This window comes from Haliaeetus leucocephalus, unplaced genomic scaffold (assembly GCF_000737465.1).
Source record: "Haliaeetus leucocephalus isolate CR32 unplaced genomic scaffold, Haliaeetus_leucocephalus-4.0 Scaffold484, whole genome shotgun sequence".
Lineage (NCBI taxonomy): Eukaryota > Metazoa > Chordata > Aves > Accipitriformes > Accipitridae > Haliaeetus > Haliaeetus leucocephalus.
The window spans coordinates 4480688-4501550 of record NW_010972920.1 but is presented as its reverse complement, the minus strand read 5'-3'; the positions used below and the strand labels follow the sequence as shown (position 1 = coordinate 4501550).

At 41.1% G+C, this 20863-nt stretch overlaps 1 protein-coding gene across 1 annotated transcript in view; it reads left to right on the top strand.

The window, feature by feature from the left end:
- NDST4 (N-deacetylase/N-sulfotransferase (heparan glucosaminyl) 4) overlaps window positions 1-20863 on the top strand; it is an 85657-nt gene that overhangs the window by 27129 nt on the left and 37665 nt on the right. The window contains exons 2-5 of the mRNA XM_010575546.1: window positions 3520-3607; window positions 8559-8713; window positions 17678-17863; window positions 19597-19725. Of these exons, the coding sequence (XP_010573848.1) occupies window positions 3520-3607; window positions 8559-8713; window positions 17678-17863; window positions 19597-19725 (558 nt within the window). The remainder of the gene's footprint in view (window positions 1-3519; window positions 3608-8558; window positions 8714-17677; window positions 17864-19596; window positions 19726-20863) is intronic.

The following is a 20863-nucleotide window of genomic DNA, read 5'->3' as shown; positions in this document are numbered from 1 at the left end:
GTTATTTAGCATCATCTATTTAACTGTCCAAAAATAAAACAACACTGAGTTCCAGCTGTTGCTTTACCACACCCCTATGAGTTCAATGGGGAATGCTAATTGTATTTTCACATGCAAGTAGCTTTCCTCCACTTACAGTTCTTTTAAGCCCCAGTACTCAGAGGAAAAAAAAAAAAGGTAATCCCACTGACTCTGAGGAAAAGACACACACTGGCAGGTAGAACTTAAATACTATGGTCAGATGAGATATCCAGGAGAAAAATCTTCTCTACAAAACAAGATTTGTCATGCTTTCTTTTTTTTTTAATCCACATTCCTCTATATGAATTTGCCTTCTGCTGAAGTTGTGGGCAGTGCCTACCATTTCTCCCTGGGTGAAGGCAGCAAAGTCCCCAGGTCAGCATGCAATGGGGACTGGGATGGGACTGGGACAGGTAAGGCTGCCAAGAGAAGCTGGGGACACCATGGCAGAACCAGGCAGAGCGTGAATAGCTGTGTTTGTACCTGGCCTCGGGTAGGATTTCCAGCTGTTAAAATTCAGGAGCCCTTCTCCATCCTGCAAAACCCTGCGAAATGAAATAGATACCTCCCGCCTCGTGGGGACGCCAGGGACGCACAGCTCCTCCATCCAGGAGCTGGAGAGCCGGAGGACTGCCCCAGCAGCGGTGTTTGCAGCTCTCCTCACAAACGGGCAAACACGCGGGGGTTCACCCACCCGCCCACCCAGGAGAGGGCCAGAAGGGTGACGGAAGAAAGTTGTCTGCCCTCCTGCCACGGCCCTTCTCTAGGCTGCCTGCTGTTAAGGTCTGTACCTACAGGAGACAAAAGTTCTCCTTATTTGCCGTGCAAAACTACCAGTGAAGGCAGTACGAGTCATTGGCAATTTTGTTTGAATATATATTTATTAAAAATAGGGAAGGCAGGCCCTAATCACCTAAACAGAAATCGATTTTTTATATTAATGATGTGGAAGACATTAACCCCACTTCCACAAGCAGGCAAGTAGTGACAAAATAAGTTTGGACTGACTTAGCTGACAATATCTTCTTAGTGTTAAAATTAGGTGGGGTCACGAAAATGAAGTTTAGCTGCATATTATATAAATTAATATGCATATATGGAAATTGCCATTTAAAAAAAGTCTTTAGGACCAAGCCAAATCCAGTTTGAGTGACAGATTTGCCCTTTAGACAGAGAAAAACGCTTGACACACTGCAGGTTACAGGATTTACATCTTAATCCTCGCTCTGTGTTTTTAATGAGACCTCACTGGGCTGGAAGGCTTCAGCCTATCCTGCAGTGCTGTCATCTTATTGAGACATGAGTGTGAGGGGAAATCAGAGGGAAAAACTGAAGTGATATAATGATGTTTGTTTCCTGTACCTTCTTACGCTATATGTTAAGTGATAATCATTTCTCAAGATGTTCTTTCCTCAAAGGAAAATTGAATTGATTTTGCTCAGCCCATCAGTCTTTCTCAACATATATAAAATGCTCTAGATAGCTTGGAAAATTATGTTCTAAAATATAATGACTCAGATTCTATGCTTGTGACTTTAACGGTGTCAATTTAGTGTCAGTTTTTACCAACTGGGGATTTTCCTCAGTGTCTTAGCTAACAGTGGTGTCGATCTCTAAGGTTTTACATTTTAGTGAACATTTAGTTGTTATATATTATGTAAATATAGTCTCACATGTGAAATTGTCACAGGATTGAAATAACCAACTTATTAAATGGCTGGCAAGGTAGGCTGGAAACCATACTGCTATCTTAATATTGAATGCTAAAGCACAAGATTTACTGTCATTAGGCCATTTTATTTCCTTTAGCGAGGAAAGGAATTTGCTTGGTAACTGTTGTAGCCGATAACCACTACCTTTGTTTTACATCTTCCTTAACACCCAATAAATGCTTCTATTTCAAAAATGAAGGCAGATGCACACTGTCTGACAATCTTCTGTATTACACTCCCGAGCTGCCTGGCATCCGAATGATGCCTCTGTAGAAGACGGCTGTTAGCTAATGATGCTTCCGAAGAGGTTTGCGCTCCAACATGCACGGTGCCCAAATATCGGTGTAATTAGGAGGGAGGCAGTAACTTTAAGAAGTTAATGTCCTACAGCAAATGCTGACAGTAGCTGACAGCACCTCCCAACCCATCGCAGTGCGAAGGAGGTAGGACATCGTGAGACCACAAAAACCTGACCTGCTTAGTTCAGCTTCGCTCTGGACTAGGATTGCACAGGCCATCGGTCTGCATCTCAGCTGCTTAAAAACTGGTTTCATCATTTATGCTGGACTGGCGATACTTTCGGTTTATGGTCACGAGTAGAGCTGCTTGTTGTTGTTGTTTTTTAAATTAGACCAGTGGGTTGAGCAAAAAGGTGAAACTATTTTCCTGTAATGTTAAGTGAAATTACTAATGACCATAAAAAATGTAGTTTTTTCAAATGAAAGGAAACATTAGCTGGACTCGGACTGCATGTAAAACACTGCATTCATTTTGTCTTTGAACTGTGCAAGAACATGAACATTCGATCAATAGAAATGTTATTAATAGATAATGGGAAAAGTTCTCAAGAGCCACATAACGGAGACACAGAAAATTGATGAAAATAGAGCTTGTAACCCATCCAACATTGGCAAGACCAATAGGGAGATAAATGCACTACCCATTTCACATATGTAGCACGTCCAAATTACATGGGCTGGTGATTGAAAGTGGACAGGTATCTGTGCAGCGAGGACTACCTTTAGAAGCAGGGCAAAGTTAACAACTAACAGTAGATGTAGATAGCTCATGCAGGCTGAACCATCTTTTTTCTTTCTGTAGTGGCTGGAAATATGTCCAAGAAAAAACAGATAGGTGACCAAGACTACACCTATTTCTTCTATAAGCATTACACTTTTCCTCCATTTCATTTAGATTGGTCTTATTTTTTGCTTGGAGGAGAGAAGAAAAATAAGCAGGGGTTTAATTTCTGACATGGACACTACTTCTACCATAGGTCAAAATTGGAGTTTTGCTCATTCACACTTAAGCCTGAATTTGGTATTCAGACACAATCAAAACTGTTTCTGCAGGTAAGTAAATCCCAACGCCTCCACATCTGGATGGCAAGTAGTATTCCTAATTTTACTTTGGGTTTTAAGCACATCTCATCAAGCTCCATTAATAACCCAAAGCGTGGGTGACTTAGTGATTTAGTATATTGCTGCCTCTGAATGGCTGGATTCGAGCCCTGACACACATCACTGCAAACAAAGTATACCAAATTACAGAACCATCACTTACTTAGGTACTATTACTACCATTGCTAGACCATCAAGCTCTGATGGAACAAATTAAGTTCACTGTAATAGCCTTATAAAAAAGAATGAGCCCAAAATAAAACGTGAAATATTTAACAGGATCTTCTTTTTTGTATCTCCTCAGATGGACACAACTTTTAAAATGAGGCATTCCAAAAATTAATATTCATTTTTCTAAATGCATGTTAATTTCTTATTTATTTCAGGCTTTACTAGAGACTCAAAATTTACTGCGCACTCAGGTTGCAAATTTTACCTTCAACCTTGGATTTTCAGGAAAATTTTACCACACAGGTAAGAAGGAACTTCATGCTCTCAGGTAGCTGCAGTTAAATAGGTGACAGGATTTTAAACCTAGCTTTAAACATGCCCTTTTTAAGTAACACGTTGACTCAGTGGAGCAGTGGGAAATACATGCTCCACCATTTTAGCATCCAGTGTCTAATTCGGCATCCAAAGGGGCAAAGGGGCTACGGATGAGCTTCTCAGGAACATGTAGATGCCCTTGGTGCTTTTCTGAAAGATGTATGGTAGTAAATCTTAAGTTTATAAAGGAGGCAAAGTAGCTGCTAAGTGATCTATAATTTCCCAGAAAACATACTAAGGTTTTTCCAGCATGATAGGTATGGTGAAATATAAAAGATTGGAAAAATCATGGCTTACAACCTCTGAAGAGGCAGAAGTATTTGAACGGGATGCACAAGATTTTGTTATGACTGTAAAAGTAATCTACCTTAGTGGTCTGCAAATCAGGAGGGATGATAAAAGGAAAACAAGATGAAAAGCAATTGGTATTGAAACCCTACCGCTTTCACACTCTGTGCAGTAACAAGTTGCACACTTGCACTGTGTTTCTGTGGAAGATTAGGCACTTTTACATCTGCTCCTCCTCCTCCTGACTCTTTCTCTCTTTTGCTCCATTTCTTCACAGCACAATGCCCCTTTTTTTTTTTTTTTTTTTCCCCTCCTCCTTTGCCTTCTCCTTAACACTTTGCTGCACCTCCACTCAGGCTTCCCTCTGCTGCCACTGAGCCACGCTGCTCCCTAGTACTGCTAAGGCTAAAAAAAAGACATATTCAGCAACTCCCTTCAAAGGAGACACCTCCTGTCCTTCTCCTTTCCAAAGCCCACACCCTCCCCACCTTTGAAGACCAGCTCCAAAATCCTCAGCAGCCATTCAGCCACATTTAGTGTCACTCACCGAGCGATGCTAGGGAAGCCGAGAAGCTTATCTGGAGCAGAGGAGGCATTACAAGCAGCAAGAGGGTGGAAGGGTAAGTTTAAAAGCTAGGAACGATGCGGTCCCGGCTGTCACGGAAAAAGTAAGGCAGGTCACCCCTCTCAGCGTCGGCGTAGCAGTACTCCCCTTTTCGTTGCTGGTCTTTGAACACCAGACAAATGGGTTTACCCAGATCCTGCGTGTCCGTCCCACCACCCGTTAGGAGAGTACAGAGGTCCCTGGGAGAAGGGGAAGTGAGGAAGCATTTGAGGGATGAGTAGAGGGAAGGCAATCAAAATTATGTATTTGTATCACCGTCACTTTCAAAGTACGGGCCGGTTTCCCCTCGTGCAAGCACATAATGCTAAGTAACTGCTGGCCAGGAAACCTTACAGGCTAAAGATATAGGCTGGAGAGCCGGAGAAAAATGAGAGGGAGAGAGAGATGGAATTACTTGCCTGGAGTCATATAACAAGCCAGTGGCAGACCTGTGATTAGAGAGCAACTTCGGAGACAGAACTTCAGTATTCTCCTCACTTCATCTTGACCTGCCTGTGTAGTTATTCCTTCTGGAGATTAATTGGACACACACGTAATACAGCAAAATAAAGAAAAATAGCCCAAGGCTCTGAGCCAGTCTAAAGCAGGATGCTGCTGGTCGTGGCCATCTACAGAGTAAAGCTGATATCAGTCATTCTAGTGTCCACTGCAGAGAAAGGTAATTCAAGGAGGGGAGGAGGTGGAGAAAGAGATAATTTATTATAAATACTCTGACGTACCAAACAGTGGCTGGCACAAAACATGCAGCCTTTCTACAAAAATCAAACCCCTTACCTGCCAATACATTTTTATTTCATTCATCCCAATGGCCTCCATATTGTTGTCACAGGTTTTCTTGCCCAGCTGATATAATGCTGACCAATTTCAGATTTGCTGCTGCTGTAGAGAGAGGAAATAGGAGAATGCGCATGTGTGTCGGTCCTCCTAAGGCTCTCAAGGCTTACAAAATAGCACAGAACTACTTAATGAGTTGAAGCATGTCATTGCCTCCATTAAGGGACTTGCTGCTGCCTGTACTCAGCAATGCATCTGAGTTTTTAAGTGAACACTTCATTTACAGGTTGGTGGTAGCGTTTTGTCATATCAGCTTAGTGGAAAGGTCTCAAAGTATTCTCCATGCAATATACACTTTACTGACTCATTATAAATAAAACACGGAAAGGTATTCTTTAATTACTGTAAATGTAGCTTGTTTACCCAGAAAGGCTTTTAGTGTCAGATATTCAACATGTTTTATTAGCGCACTGCAACTTCTCTGCCTTATTGACTTCCTTAATGTGTGATTTTGCTCTCCTTTCCAAAACTTGGATCATTTTAAAACTACAGGAGGGAGATGAGCATGGGAATGTGTTGGCAGATTAAACAGTTATACATTTTCATCAAAAGATGTTGCTGACATCTGTACTACGAATACCAATTCCAGTTGGTATGCCTGCGCACAAGTACAATAGCTGACACATCAGCCTCATTGCTCATCATCTCACCACCACCACCATTCCCTTCCGCGGCACTGGTAAACTATGCACTGTAGACATAACATTACTAGCAAAAAAAAATTACTAGAGCCTATTAGTTATGCAGTTTTAGCAAACGCTTCCACTTTGTTCATGCTGTGGCAATAGAAATTAAGATGTTCTCAGGATTTGCATTTAAGATTTATAAGATTATTGAGAGCAACTTCAAACCTAGTTGGAGTTTTGAGCTCAAGAGACCTCTAAGTTATGGTTGTAGTTTTAAAATATGGGATTATTTATTATGCACAAACAAACTTTGAATTATGACTTACCTGTGTAAAGTGCATACTGCATCTCAAAACAGATATATGTTCACCTCCTTGATTGTAGGTCTACTGCATTTTTCAGATTTCTCATTAATTTTAAAGAGAGACAGTTACATAAAGAATGTTGATTGTACAAGAAATTAAAATCTCAGAATCCCTTGTTTTGCCTCCAATACTCTGAATAAAGGATTGGGCAAAAATATTTAAACAATATAAACACTCACCAAACACTCCATTAAACCTTTGCGTAAGATTTTGGGGGAATAATGTTACTTAAGAATTTATAAAATCAAGCAACACTCTTTTTAAAGGCTTGTAAAGAAAATTATCCTCAAAAGCAACACCACCACCAAATGTTAAACTTCCAACCTTTCTGTTTCAGCTCTGCCATTACAGGGTGGGCTTGTTTGTTTAAACTGCTTTAACTTGTTTTATTTTTGTGAACTTAAAAAAAGTGCAAAGTTTGATTAGTCGTATCTAAATTTACAAAGAAGTTAGTAGGAAAAAATAGGACTTTAAAATACAGTTTTTAATAATGAAATTATTTCAAGAACCATACTCTACTTCAAATGTTAATAAGGCACTAAATTATACTTTGACCTAAATCTTACGTCAAATGATTGTAGTTCTTTATATATTTCAAATATCCATTTTTTTTCCTTTTCATCCCTACCTTCCGTTTTCTACCTCTGGGTTACCAGAGATCTTCAATGGTTTCACAAACTCCTATCCCTTTCTATTCTGTCCTGTTTTGAAAGCCTATGTTAAGTTTCTTCTCCCAATCACATTTCCCTTGCACGTGCCTGGGTGACTGCAAGTGAACCGCCCGCCCCAAAAAACAAGAGAGCGGTCATTCGACAGATGCGGTATACAGAAGTTTTGCACAAAGGAGCAGCCATCGGTCCTTTCTTTTCAACAAGGAATTACCTAGAAAACAGGGTTGTTTTCTTCTTCCAGCAGCACTCCCATCAGCGGGAGTAACTTGCTTAGAACTCGCAGAGTGCTGCAAAGAGGGGAGTAAAGTGATTCAGTGACACCAGGAAAAAGTTTCAAAGTAATGCTCTCCTTGTGTAGTAGCATTCTTCAAAAAACACTGCAGAAGTGAAAAATAAAAATAAAGAGCTGAAGTGCATGCACTGAACAGCCATCTCCATATGTTCCTGCATCATGCCACAAAAGCAAACAGTGACATCCACGGAGCATTTTCTTCCAATGAGTTTTGCAAAACATTGAAAAGCTTGTAAGAAGATAAGATATCTAGGTTTGCATCACTAGACTGATTTTGACAATTATTTCTTTGACTGAAGCTAAATAAAAGCACTTAAATGGTAAAGGAACAAGAAGGAAGGCTGCTAATAAACCGAATACATTGAGTAATTTGAAAGTGAAGTTACTGAAATGTAACTCTGTCTTTCCAATTTGCAAAAGCACTGCAGACATATGTCTGCAGATGGTGGAAGCAGCATTGTACCATTTCTCAAATGGAAGGTTTTCTTCGTTATAACCACACATGCTTGCTTCTGCCTGAAGCAGCTACTCTTCACTGACACAGGAGTTCTTATTGTTTTTACTTCAAGACTGAACCTGGCAGAAATTAAATACTGAACCATAGGAAACAACATTCGGAACCCCTTAGCCATTACAGCTTCATGTTTTCCACCTAATTATATTTTGAGACTATTGCAAACTTGTTTCACACTTTACCAGAGATTATCAGATTTCAATTTACTGAGGCTAATAATGAGGTAGCTACAATGGGGGGGGGGGGGTGGGCGAGACTGGCACACATGTGATGCCACTTTGACCAGCTACAACAGTGCAGTGCCTGGCAGGACCAAAGCTGGCGGGTACAAGTCCATCCAATCTCCACCCTTATGGGGAGCCTGAACTTCTAAATACTCCTAGTGCATTACATAGCACAACAATCAGCCCAGGAAAACTAATTCTTGTTCGAATCACTGTCAGTTAACACTACGCCAGGAATAGAAAGGGATAGCTACCATCCATGGTAATTCACCTCACTCTTTTTGTGATATGGTAGAGCCTGTCTGCAGCACAGTGTGACATCCAGGCCAGGGACATCAGGTTTTATGGCAGCCTCTTCTGTGTTTGAAAAAACAATTATAGCCATTTTCTACTGTTGGTTTTCTATTACCTTTTTTTTTTCTTCTTTCTTTCTTTTGAAGGGACTGAGGAGGAAGATGAAGGTGATGACCTGCTGTTGAGATCTGTGGATGAGTTTTGGTGGTTTCCCCATATGTGGAGTCACATGCAGCCTCACCTCTTCCACAATGAGTCATCGCTGGTGGAGCAGATGATCCTCAACAAAGAATTTGCAAGAGTGAGTAAAAGTTACCAAAAGATTCACTAGGATACCTTTGCGTATTATAGCTATGCTTTCCAAGCTGTTTTTATGTTTATCTATATTATACATATATATATATTTACATAGAAATGCAAATAAGGCAGCAAGATTGGAAACTCAGCCCCAAAAAAGCCTTTCTGTGACTCAAACTTGGGCTGAATTTTGTCTTAGCCTTTTTCTCTGACACGGGCTTTCTGAAGAGGTAGTAGCCCTTCACCCAAGCAACCTTGTGAGACCATAGGGACCAGAAGCAGTGAAATCTCAGCAGGTATCAGCTGGCCTTTTAAGCTTTAGGAAGGGGTTTATACACACGTTATCAGCTTCCTGAAGTCTGGTGGAAACATCCTCAATAGGGGAGGGAGAAAGTTGCAGTGAACCCTAAAGGTTGTGTATGGTTTGTGAGAAATCTTGAAGTTAATGAAGCAAATCAGTGAAGCTGCTGGATTTCACTGTGCTTTTTTTAGATGACCTGCTTGAAAATATGCTTTTTACACAGCTGACCTGTTGCTAATATTTATAGATAATGATGTTTCATTTTTGTTGTTAACTTACAAGAGCTATCCTCCTAGCATTGTCCAGAGCTCGGAGTACTTGTTCTCCAAGGTCAGGCGGAAAACCATTTTGAGTCCTTTCAGGGTAATTCTACTTGCTTATTGAGCATGACAAAGACAACCTGAACTCTGTAAATGCTCACTTTGGAAAAGACACTGTGTGGTCTTTGACAAGGCATAGAAATGCCAAGCAACCAAAGCCACTCAAAAGAGCAGAGTGACACGGCGGGGCTTTCTCTGCTGCTCAGGGAAGGCAAATCTCAGCCCTCCGCAGCTCCGAAAGGCCAGCCAGCAGCTGCCCCTTCCTCCCAGCCCTCGCATCAGCCAAGGCGCATCAGGGAACGGGCAGAGGCAGATGCCTGAACAAGCAGCTGGAAGCGATTTATTCCCTTGTCTACAAAAATATTTTCCCCACAACCTTTAAAGCAAATTCATTAAAAATGGCTTAGCTGTTAACTCTTCTTGCCAGACTTCCCCCCTTCCCATCTCCTGCTTGGCAGGGTGCTAGTACAGAAGCATGTTGAATGACTTCTTTTCCTTTCTACAGTTCTGCTTTACTGTCAGCCTTCAGTCCTGGCATGGCTTGTGTGTGCCTTTTGTGTAGCCTGGCCCAGAGACCCAAATATAGTTGAGATTTTAAATGCAATAGTAATTTTTTAAGTAATTTGTATCTCAAAAATACATCTTTAAACCTATGGGGAAATTCTCCTAGTGTTTTCAGGAAACATGAAGTCCTCTAGGTCAAACAACCTTTAGGAGTAAAATCTACAGCATAGCCTGAAAACAGGGCTTGTAATAGAATCTGTTTTCAACTTCAACTACAGAAAGATAAAGCCCATGTCCCTATCATTACTGAAGTGTAGAGACTCCTTAGGGTGCCTATAAATAAGGAGCTGATGTCAGTGAAAGGCTGCTGTTATTACAGTTTTATTTCCTGCTAACATTTGGACAGGGGTTGTACCAACCTCTTAACCTTGAATCTATATGAGCTGTACAATTTACTTATGAGAACATTTCTTTTCAAAAGGCTTCCCGTGAAATCCTCTCTGTGGGAGAAATTTATCTTCCCGATATGACAACCTTCCTGATAGCTATCAGAGAGGTCCCAGCCATGACTTCAGAGCAGTTTTGTATCCTCTCCTGCTTTCTCATCCTCAGCATCATGTCTTATCTTTGGAAAGAAACTCCCTGTTTGACAGCTGCATTTCTATAAGTCCTCCAAAGTTAAAGCAAACCCCTTTTCATTATTCTTTGACTTCACAGTGTGGATCCAAATTTAAATTAGAGATCTAGAACAACACATAGAAAATCTGCTCGATGTTATACATGTTTTATTTGTGCTTTAATGTCTTTATTTAGTATTATACTCAGGGGAACACAGCTTGATGCTGATGCCATTTTCTCTCGCATTTCCCATTTTAAGCTGCAAGTAGAGATGACACTTGGTGTCACTTTCTGCAAAGAAAGCTGCAGTAATTATTTGGAAGCATGATCACATTCATTCTTCACCTACTGTGGTATTTCTTCATTCATTTTTTAAACATGGGTAGGAAGGCAATGGGGTCTTCAAGGTGGGAGAGCCCATCGTTATGCCTGAGAAGAACAGTCAAAGTTGCTTTAAGATCCCAAATACCACCACAAAAATTCTGTTCATTAAGACCTGTTGGCTCCTCCTGGTTTTATCATTTTAGAAGAAAGCTAAAACAGATCACACTGTCTGGAAACCTGCACACAAATCCCATCACAGTCAGCTGTTTCTCCATGAAGTGTGTATCAGGTTTGGGACTGACATTTTCACTAGGGAAAAGGTTTCATGAAAGGAATGTCCTTCTCTTGAGTATTGTGGATTAAAGTCAAGCTTAATAAACACAAGGCAGTGCACCTGGAACAGTATTTCATGGATATTATTGCATGGAGCTATAAATGCACACAAGCATAATTTTTATTGGCTCTTGTACTTACACTGTATGCATAATCTTTGGTTTGCAGGAGCTCACATACACATACAGTCTACTGAACACAGGCAAGAAATACAGGTGTTACAGCTGGCAACTAAATAAGAGCTCGTTCTGTTTTACTCTGATATATCCATATCTCACATGATGCTCTATAAAGTGGGGGCTTACAATTGCAGCCTGCCTCAAATGGCTGTATCACAAAATAGATGTAGAAATAGGATATCTAAACAGTTTTGTATACATACAACTAATTGCTAATGAGGTATCTAACTGCCTTGATTTCAGCGCAGATATGTATGCCTCTCTACCTGGGGCTTAGTAAAATCAACAGTGTTTAAAGGATTCCCTTACATGTGAATTGCTTGTGAATCAGGAGACTGCCTTTAACAACAGCCCTCCAAATTATTATATTTTATGTGTCACTGAGACATTTATCATTTCTACTGTTTCATGCCTAGCTGGTGAGAGGAAGAGAATTTCTCACATCTTTCAGAAATGTTATTGCCCCACTGCTCTGGATCTGGCAGGCAGCATGGGAAGCTTTGCCTGGCAAAATCCTTGTCCACACGTGCCTGAGCCTTGGGCCCCACAGCTGCCTCCATCCATAGCCCCGTTCCCACAGCCCTCCCTGCCAAATCTCTTCTCAAGCACTCCCGATATCCTCCACCTCAGAGGAACAAGAGCCAGAGATTTAACTCTGGTAAAGTAAGTTGCAGACTACCCAGAACTTTGCTATCCCAGTGTTGTCTTATTTACGTAAATATGGATGGTATGCTTCAGAGCCTGGCTAAGGAAATGGCAAATGACATTAATTTTGATTATCAGTTGCGTTTGACTTAATCATATTTTGTGGGGGTTTTTTCTGTCAGAGGATCCCAAAATCCATTAAAGTCACTAATGAATTAAGCCTTGGATTAAATTTTACAAACTGATAATATCTCGAGTATTATTCTCCTGCTTTATAGGCAATGCAATTGATACACAAAGAGGTAAACAAATTGCGCAAGCAGAAGTCTGATAGTACATATTCCAAAAATAAAACGAACCAAGTTTTCACTGCCATCCTCTAATCACAAGATATCGTTCCTCCCCCCCGCCTCTTGTACATCCTTATCTGACAAAAACAAGAAAAATACATTTAAGTCAAAGCCTGTAGCTCTATTTTGTCCCTTGATTTGTTTGCTCAGTGATTATCTTCTGTGCTTATTTGTGAGCACATGTGCCAAAAGCACGGTAGAGATAGGGCAAAAACTACCATCGACTGTAAAAATGTAGCTGTGATCTGATACAAAGAAGTGAGAGACACACATATACAAAACAAACAAATCAATTCAGAGATACACATATATAAAGCAAACAAATCAATTCAGAGCCTGCCTAACACTCCTTGGCTTCAATCTCCTGTTTATAAACCAACTACAGCTGCACATTAGCACTTCCTCTGCCTAAAACTTTTGAGCTGCCCAAACCACAAAGAAACCATGAGCTTTTAATATACCAATTAAATACCAAGAACAAGAAGACCAGTGACCACATATCGAAGGCAAAGTATCTACATGTGATGAAAAGAGAGTCTAATTTGTCCCATTATTAATATCTGTAGTGTAACGTTGGGAAGGAGAGATGCCTACTAGACATTGCCTCTAAAACGGTTGGGTAAATGGTCTGCATACATAGGATAACATTGTCTTGTGCCGACAGGATGAGATTTATTCTGCCTAACTTTAAGGTCCTTCCAAAATAGTCCATCTTCATTAGTGCTTTTGTCCGTATCAGGAGTGTGCTTTGACAGCGCATCTTTAAGACTGCCTCTAACTTCTCAGCTTTATTTAGTACCACACACATGCAGAGTCTATGCATTTCCTAGTCAGGTATAGCTTCCTCAGTGCTGGGCTGCCTTTCTTCATTTCACATCCTCAGAAACTTAAGATCTTAAATCCCAATCTCATCTCCGCCTCTTGGTAGTCCACTACAGCGAGAAGCATGCTTAGAACAGAAGTCATGGTGATATCTGGGAGACTCCTCTGTACGACTGGTGAAAAGCTGGCTTTTCCCATGCCCCTATCAATCCTGGATCTGATGCCGACACCAGAAAACCCGCTTTGTTAAGACCCCTCGTAGTCTCTGCTTGGCGCATTGTATAGCCACGTGGCGAGGAAGCACGCCACGGAGACGAAGAAACAACGGCGAGAGCAAATACCAACACGCAGAGCCCCTGTATCTCAGTAACAATCACCTCTCGTTCGCTGAACAGTCTTGTCTAGCTAGAGAGCTTTTAAACAGATTTTCGAAGGTTAGAATTGAACTAAAAGTAATTGAAGGCTGAAATATTTATTCAATAAAAATTATCTAGAAATGTAACCCTTGAGAATAAAAATCACGTGTCCATAAAAGATGAAATGCAACACAACATTTTTGTGACTGCAGACAAGCAAGAAAGCAGCAAATTCGTTTACCAAATAAAAGAAACCTAAGTATTTTAAACTGGCATAGTAACATATAAACTTACAGGAAATCTCACCCATGTGCAGCAATGTTAGAAATGTATCGCAGTAATAAAATATGCAAAGCTTATATAAATCTTTTAACTTTGGAAGGTAACATCTTAAGAAGTACTACATTTACTCTATCACCTACCGTTGGACAGTCAAAAGGTTTAGCAAACTTATCTGAGGTTGTATTGTTAACTTTTTCTTCTAGAAAAGTCTTTACACCAAAGGGAATCCTGCAGTTCAACTGACTGTGTGAAGAGATCTACAGTAGACATTAGATTTAATAAATTAAAATAAAAGGTTGCCTTTTTATTCTTTCTCTGACAATAGCCAATACTAGATGTTTCTGTAAAACTAAACACCAGCGATCTTTAAGAACCGGAATGCCAGTTATGTTATAACAGTTTTAGGTTTTGTTTCATTTTATTACTTACTGCATTTTAACAAGGACATGTAATATTTGGTGCATCAAAAACTGGGGGGTTTCTGTTGGACAAGATCCTGCTAATATAAATAGTCAATCTTCCATACGATGTTTTTTATTCAAGTTTCCAACGTCTGCTCACAGAAAAAAACTGCTATAGGAACGCCAAGTTACTTGTTGAGAATATACCTCCTTCTGGAGAGCAGTGCTCATTCTGCATTACCTGCCCTTCCCTTAGCTGAGGGGTTTTTTGCGAATGCAGAATAAGTACGCACAGCACAAGCTGACTCATGGCAAACACAGCTCATTTCTGCACAAATAGGAAGGTCAAAAGAGGTCAGGAGTTTCAAGCAAATCTTCTCTTGCTCAAACGAACCTGATAATTGAGAGAGATAAGCAGCCTTGGCAGATTGCTTCAGCCTTTCCAATCACCCGTAGAAGTACCTGTCCTAGGCGTGGGCTCTGGGCGAGGTAACTTCGGAGGGTGCGCAGACGAGCCGGGCTGCGTCGGCAGGACGACGAGTTCCCCATTCCCGTCGCTTTGGCGCGGGTGCGTCACCACGAGCGGGAGACGGAGATTCCCTGCGCTCTGCCACGTGAAGCGGCTGCCGCTGGCCAGATGTGCTGGCCGCATGCAGGCATCAGAGAGAGGGTTCTTCTGAGCTGGGGGTAGACTGACCCGCATACCAACCTGCTCACTGGTACCTGGAGGACATGAAGTGTGCTTCTGGAGAACATCTTTTAGTGTGGTCTAGCCCTTAAAACAAAGCAGGGTGCGCGGTCCCAGACCGGTCACTCCATGATGCAAACCAATGCATGGGAAGTAGCATCAACTCAGGGAATTTTCTGCCAAAAATGCAATGACTTTTAATCACCTTCCCCCATCTCACGGGTTATAACAGTGATTCTCCTTTAATATTGAACTCATCCACTGCTGCAGCTTCAGCTTACACCGTCATTTAAATTAGAATTGAAAGTCTCTCAACGCACAAGTAAAATAAGAATACAAATTTAACCTGTTCAAATTAATGGCTCTGGGGTCCCAGCTTAAGCGCGCAATGGCACGTAATGTTGCTGTTCTCAGTGCCAAAAAGGTCCAGAAAGTTTCCAAACTAGACAAACACATGCACAAAATTTGTGAACAAATTTTGAAATGAAAAAAAAAAAAACCACAACAATTGAAGTCTTGAATGTAATTATAACCTAATAAAATCTTGTAGGATAACGTTCCTTTGAGTGCAGAAGGAAATATACTCACCACAGGCATCTCCCATTTTGCCCAATAGCTTAGATTCAAATGTATACTCCTCTAAGACATTAGTTCTCAATCCCAGACAAAATTTAATAACAAAATGAGAGGAAAAAAGGAAACAAAGCAACAGAGATTCACTACAAGAGGACACACAATATTTAATTTGCCCAAGTAAACTGAACATAGAACTGACCATGTATTTGTGTGATGAACTATATAGTAGCTTTTTATATTGAGAACTCATGAAAAGCTGCCTTATTTTATTTGTGAATGGCAGATTACCATTTCACCATTCTGTTGCTATGGCAATACCAGCAGCAACTAGTAAGTAGATAAACAGGATTTTGCATGTATTCATCCAGATACCTACTTTCAGACATATCATTCGGAGCAGTATTCATTATCTAGCTCAGGACACATTTGCCTTACATTTATGTGTCTGTATGCTCCCTAACACAGGTTGGGTAAAGGTTTGTAGATTCAGGTTAATACAGTATATTTAAGTTAACACAGTGTATTTGGCAGCGTAAGCATCGTAAACTACTCAGGCAGAGTAATAAATGGCCAGATTTTTCACAAACCTTTAGTCATAGCCTTTTCCTTTATACGTGTTCATGGCAAAAAAAATAGAGAAAAGAGCGATTTAACACTTCTCATTATAGAACTGCTCCTCATTTCACCCTTAAACTGACTCAAGCCTTTCAGGCAGGTAACAATATTAATAAGCAGAAATTACATTTTGCTCTAGTAAATTACAGAAGTTGTGAGTTTGGGTTTCTTTTTTTCAAGATCAGCCAGTAACCTAAGATCTTTACTGATAACGAATGGATAATTTTAAGTGGTTGCATTATATGGTGTATGAACAAGTGTTCCCTACAGATTTAACCTAATTTTTGTCAATGAACCAAAAACCTTTCTTTGCAAAGTACTTGAAGATGCCCAGCAGAACCTGCTGTTCCTGGAATTAAAGTAATCAACAGTTCTTGGATAATGTGGGCAAGAGAAAGGACAAAAAGGCATTAAAAAAAAAATTGTCTCGCATTTTAGCCATTTCCCTCTGAACATCAATTTTAAATGAACAGAAAACAGCTGATGTATCCTGTAGTACTGGGAGCAAAATTAATTCAGTAAACACCCAGAGCGTGGGAAGGGATCCGGCGAGAGCCCCACCGGTGGTTCACCCTTGCAAACTGGAGATGCCATGGAAGAGTTGAAGGGGGCTTTTACTGGACCTGCTGGAAATGAGCCTTAGCAGGAGAAGAGGCAGAGCGCAGCTTTTCTTTCTGCCAGTAGCTGACGACAAATGCTGGACGTGTTTCCGAATGGTCCCTCTGACCAATGAAACTAATTACCTCCTTTTCACGTGTACAGCTTACGCTTCGTATGATTTGTTCTCTTTTAAATATATCCCGGCCTACGGACGTGGTTATCAGGCCTCGTCATCAGACGGGGTTTACAGACAGCCCATGCTAAGCTGGAAGCGGGAGGGATGAGGAGCAGAACGAAGGCAGGAGAGCGTCAGGAGTGGAGGGAACATGCCCAGCACACTTGCAGCTAAGCTTCTTCCTTAATTCCTTCTCCCTGCACGTTAACTACCTCACTGGGCCATCAGAAGATATTTTCAAGATAACCTATAGGTTATATTCATGTAAACGCACATATTTCCTCATAGAAACTGAGCTGAATAAAGATTTATGAAATGAAAAAGATGTCCGTCGAAGTCCAGCTTTTTCTGCTACTACCTTAATACCGTGGAAAATATAAGCAGATTCAGAAGCTATGGGGGATATTTTTTTTTTCCTAAATCAGGAAGGAATCTTGCTCTTATTCCAGAAATAGGAAATAAAAATCCCACATATGTCACTACAACAATTTTTTCCATCTGTTTACTGCTCTAATGCTGTTTGATAGCTTAGTAAATAAGCAGCATCAGCTTACCGGATTACCTTTAAAAAGAACCAAACAGGTAGGATGCACATTAAAATACACACAATCTGTAATGAACAGGCAGGCAAATCTATTCCATGTAACAGTAACGCAACATAATCCAAGAGGATAATTTATCACTCTGCAGTTATCAAACTGTAATTCCAGTTCCCCTCATCTCTTCCCCATTTTTAGCTTGTGCTACATGCAAATAGATACAAGTCGGTCCAAGGACAACAGCTTCTCCGATGATGCTGTCTGCAGGAAAAATAAGCTGTGAATAATTACATGTTCTTTTCCCGTTCCTAAATATATTCCTCCCTCTGCTGTGTCGCAGGAGCACGGCATACCGACCGGCATGGGGTACGCAGTGGCTCCGCACCACTCCGGAGTCTACCCGGTTCACATCCAGCTGTACGAGGCCTGGAAGAAGGTCTGGCACATCCGAGTGACCAGCACAGAAGAATACCCACACCTGAAGCCTGCACGGTACAGACGGGGCTTCATCCACAATGGCATCATGGTACACTGCATTTCCATGCTTCATAGCGATAGTACTTTAAGTGACTCAAAAGTATCCTATTTTTACCGAATGCTTCAAGTTTTACAGCAATCATTAAAATTCTCTGTGATCGAGGCTTTGTAAGGGTGCCAAAATAGTGCATTTGTTATGCAGCCAGTTTAAAAAAAAAAAAAAAAAAAAGTCACACAAACTCAGGCGACTGCAAATGTAATCCTCAGAAACTAAATGTACTTGTAGCCCCATCAACTATCAACTGAGTTACAAATGCGTACTTTGAAATTCATTAAACTGCCTAAGACCTATGTTTCAAGCTCGGGTTCATCTTTATGCATGAAAGGATTAGAAATCCACCACCTGGGAAGGTGAGCAGGTGTAAGTAATCTCCTCCAGCAAGGATGACGCTTCTCTGAGGCCAAGGTTTCGTTCCCAGCTTTGCTGCTGAAACTCTCGGAGCCAGGGACCGGACACGTGCCCGACTCTTCCAGACCATGTATTTGCGTGAGGAGAGAGAACGTTCCTCACATGCACACTTGAACTGCATGAGGGGCAGGAGAACTTATAAAATTATTTGGCCTGTCTAACCAGCCAGCTGCAACCCTACAGATAGGTGAAACACCAAAACTGAACATGCATAAGTGAAGTTAGAAATATTTTAAGGGCAGGTCCCAGGATGCTTTCAAGTCCCAGCTGACTTGAATATTGCCTACGCATACGAAGTCAAAACTGTGATCCCCTACACAAGACAAAAGGAACGTCTTAATCAAAACTAAGAAGTTACTGCACAGAGTCCAATTACTATTGAAATAGACTCCAATTCAGCAGTGCATTGACACATGTATTAAAACCCTCTGCTGAATGTAGGTTTTATTTGTTGTTTTAATCGAGTAAAAGTGAAAACATGACTGGAGGGAAACAAAAGGCTTTCCCCAGGTGAATTATATCTCTGCATGGATTAGGCAGTACCCATAAGCCCTGACAGTCGTTGTCCTTACTTTACCAGAGCCCTTTGATTGTACTTAGCTAATAATGTAACTAAACTATCTAGTGGTCCGAGATGAGTTTGTTGTCCCTCTCCTGCTAGCTGGCGTGTTTCTGACACGCAGCCCCTTGATTTGTGGTGGGACAGGGAGCTGACCTCAGGCTGGTCTCCTGTGAGCATCCCACCGGTCCGTAAACATTTCACCAACAGGCATGAGGGGCTCGGTATGGTTTTCAGGACTGAGGAAAGTAGGAAGCAACAGGTCTTTTGTGGTCCGAAGCCTTGAATACAAATTCGGTTCAGCGTCTCAAGAACAGTGAGATTAATTGCCTGAGACAGAGGAGACGGCCAGGAAGCACTATTTATCTGCTAATAAACCAACCTTGCTAAGGGAAGAGAGGTTTGGCTTTTTGTTTTCTTCCTCTCCCAAACGCCAGGAGACAAACAATTACTATGAGTGTACGAGCTGAATAAAACGGTCTGCACGAAAGCTCAGCGCATGTGCGTAGCAGCTTTTCAGAGCTGGCATCTGGAAGTCTCGACATCTGCAGGACCGTGCTTGCTTACCACAAGACTATGGAAGGCACAAATAAAATAAATAGCGAATTTTATAAATGAAAAACACCAGAGCGCAGAGGCAGAAAGGGTTACAGTTTTGTTTACTTTGAGTTACTGGAGGGATTCGGGTGGCTGCACCAGGGTAAGTTTGCAGAAAGAAGTTAATGTCACAACAGTGCTGTTATTTTGTTCTCAGGTGCTCCCTCGACAGACCTGTGGCCTTTTCACTCATACTATTTTTTACAAGGAATATCCTGGGGGCCCTCAGGAGCTGGACAAAAGTATCCGAGGAGGTGAACTCTTCCTCACCATTCTCCTGAATCCCGTAGGTACCTTCTTTTGCTATTTTTTGGACACTCTGACTAATGGGGAGGAGGGAGGGAGGAAGGGAAGGAGGTAAGTTTTCTTCGATCTTGTCTGAGAAATAAAAATCAAGACCACTTGCTCAGAGGTAACAAGCAGTTTAAGAGGAAAGGAGCAAAATGTCTTCTGCTAATTTCTAACTACAACGGTATGCAACAAGTTACTGGAAAATGCATTCATTTGAGCTCCATACTGTTTCCCAACCTGAAGCCTGGTCCCTGTGAGAGAAGAGTGTGCTGACTTATCTAACTGACACGGAAAGAAACCAGTGAGGGTAGAGAAAACTGTGTGGTCTTATTCCACTTTTCCTTTTTTCCATAAGCTTGGCCCCTCAGGCACTCCTGATATAGCTCAATGGAAACCCCAGGGCTCAGACCTGATGTCATTCCCCCACCACTGGCTCTTGAAAACAGGTTATGTGCAGCTAAAAATTACCCTAAGCAGTACACAGCCTTCTAATGAACATTTTTGCTTTGCTTAGTGCTGCATTTCTTTTTCCCTGTCAGCATTACACGAACCTTAAACTATATATACATATGTATGTGTGCACATGTAAACAACCTACATATGTATAAACGCACATATATATGGTTTAGTCAAAGGTGCCACAGGCTAAGGATTTGCAGAGCTATTACACAATTTTGTCTCTCAACTAATAAAGCGGTGTGAACTGCGCTACGCTAACATACACATACACGCACACACGTATGACAACATAACGTAGGTGAGTGCATAGGAGTGATTGGGTTTACCAAGGATCAAGGAGGAAAGCTACCTGACTGCAAATGCTATATTTTGAAGTCACAGTTTTCTTGCCTGTGAACAACAATCTGGTGCCATTTAAGACAGCAGCCTAGAGGTGGAAGGAAGGAGGACAAGAACAAAAAAAAAAAAAAAAAACAACAAACACCCAAAAAAACCCCAAACAAACAAACAAAAAAACCCCATATATCAATTATTTTTTTGCCATTGTCCTCCCTTCTTCCTGTTCCACCCAAACAAGCTATACTACTCACAAGATAAATGTCTCATGTCTTGTCAGGTGGCCTAATTTCCAGTGGTTTTAAATTACAGTACTCATTGACTTCTCTGCAGAGGTA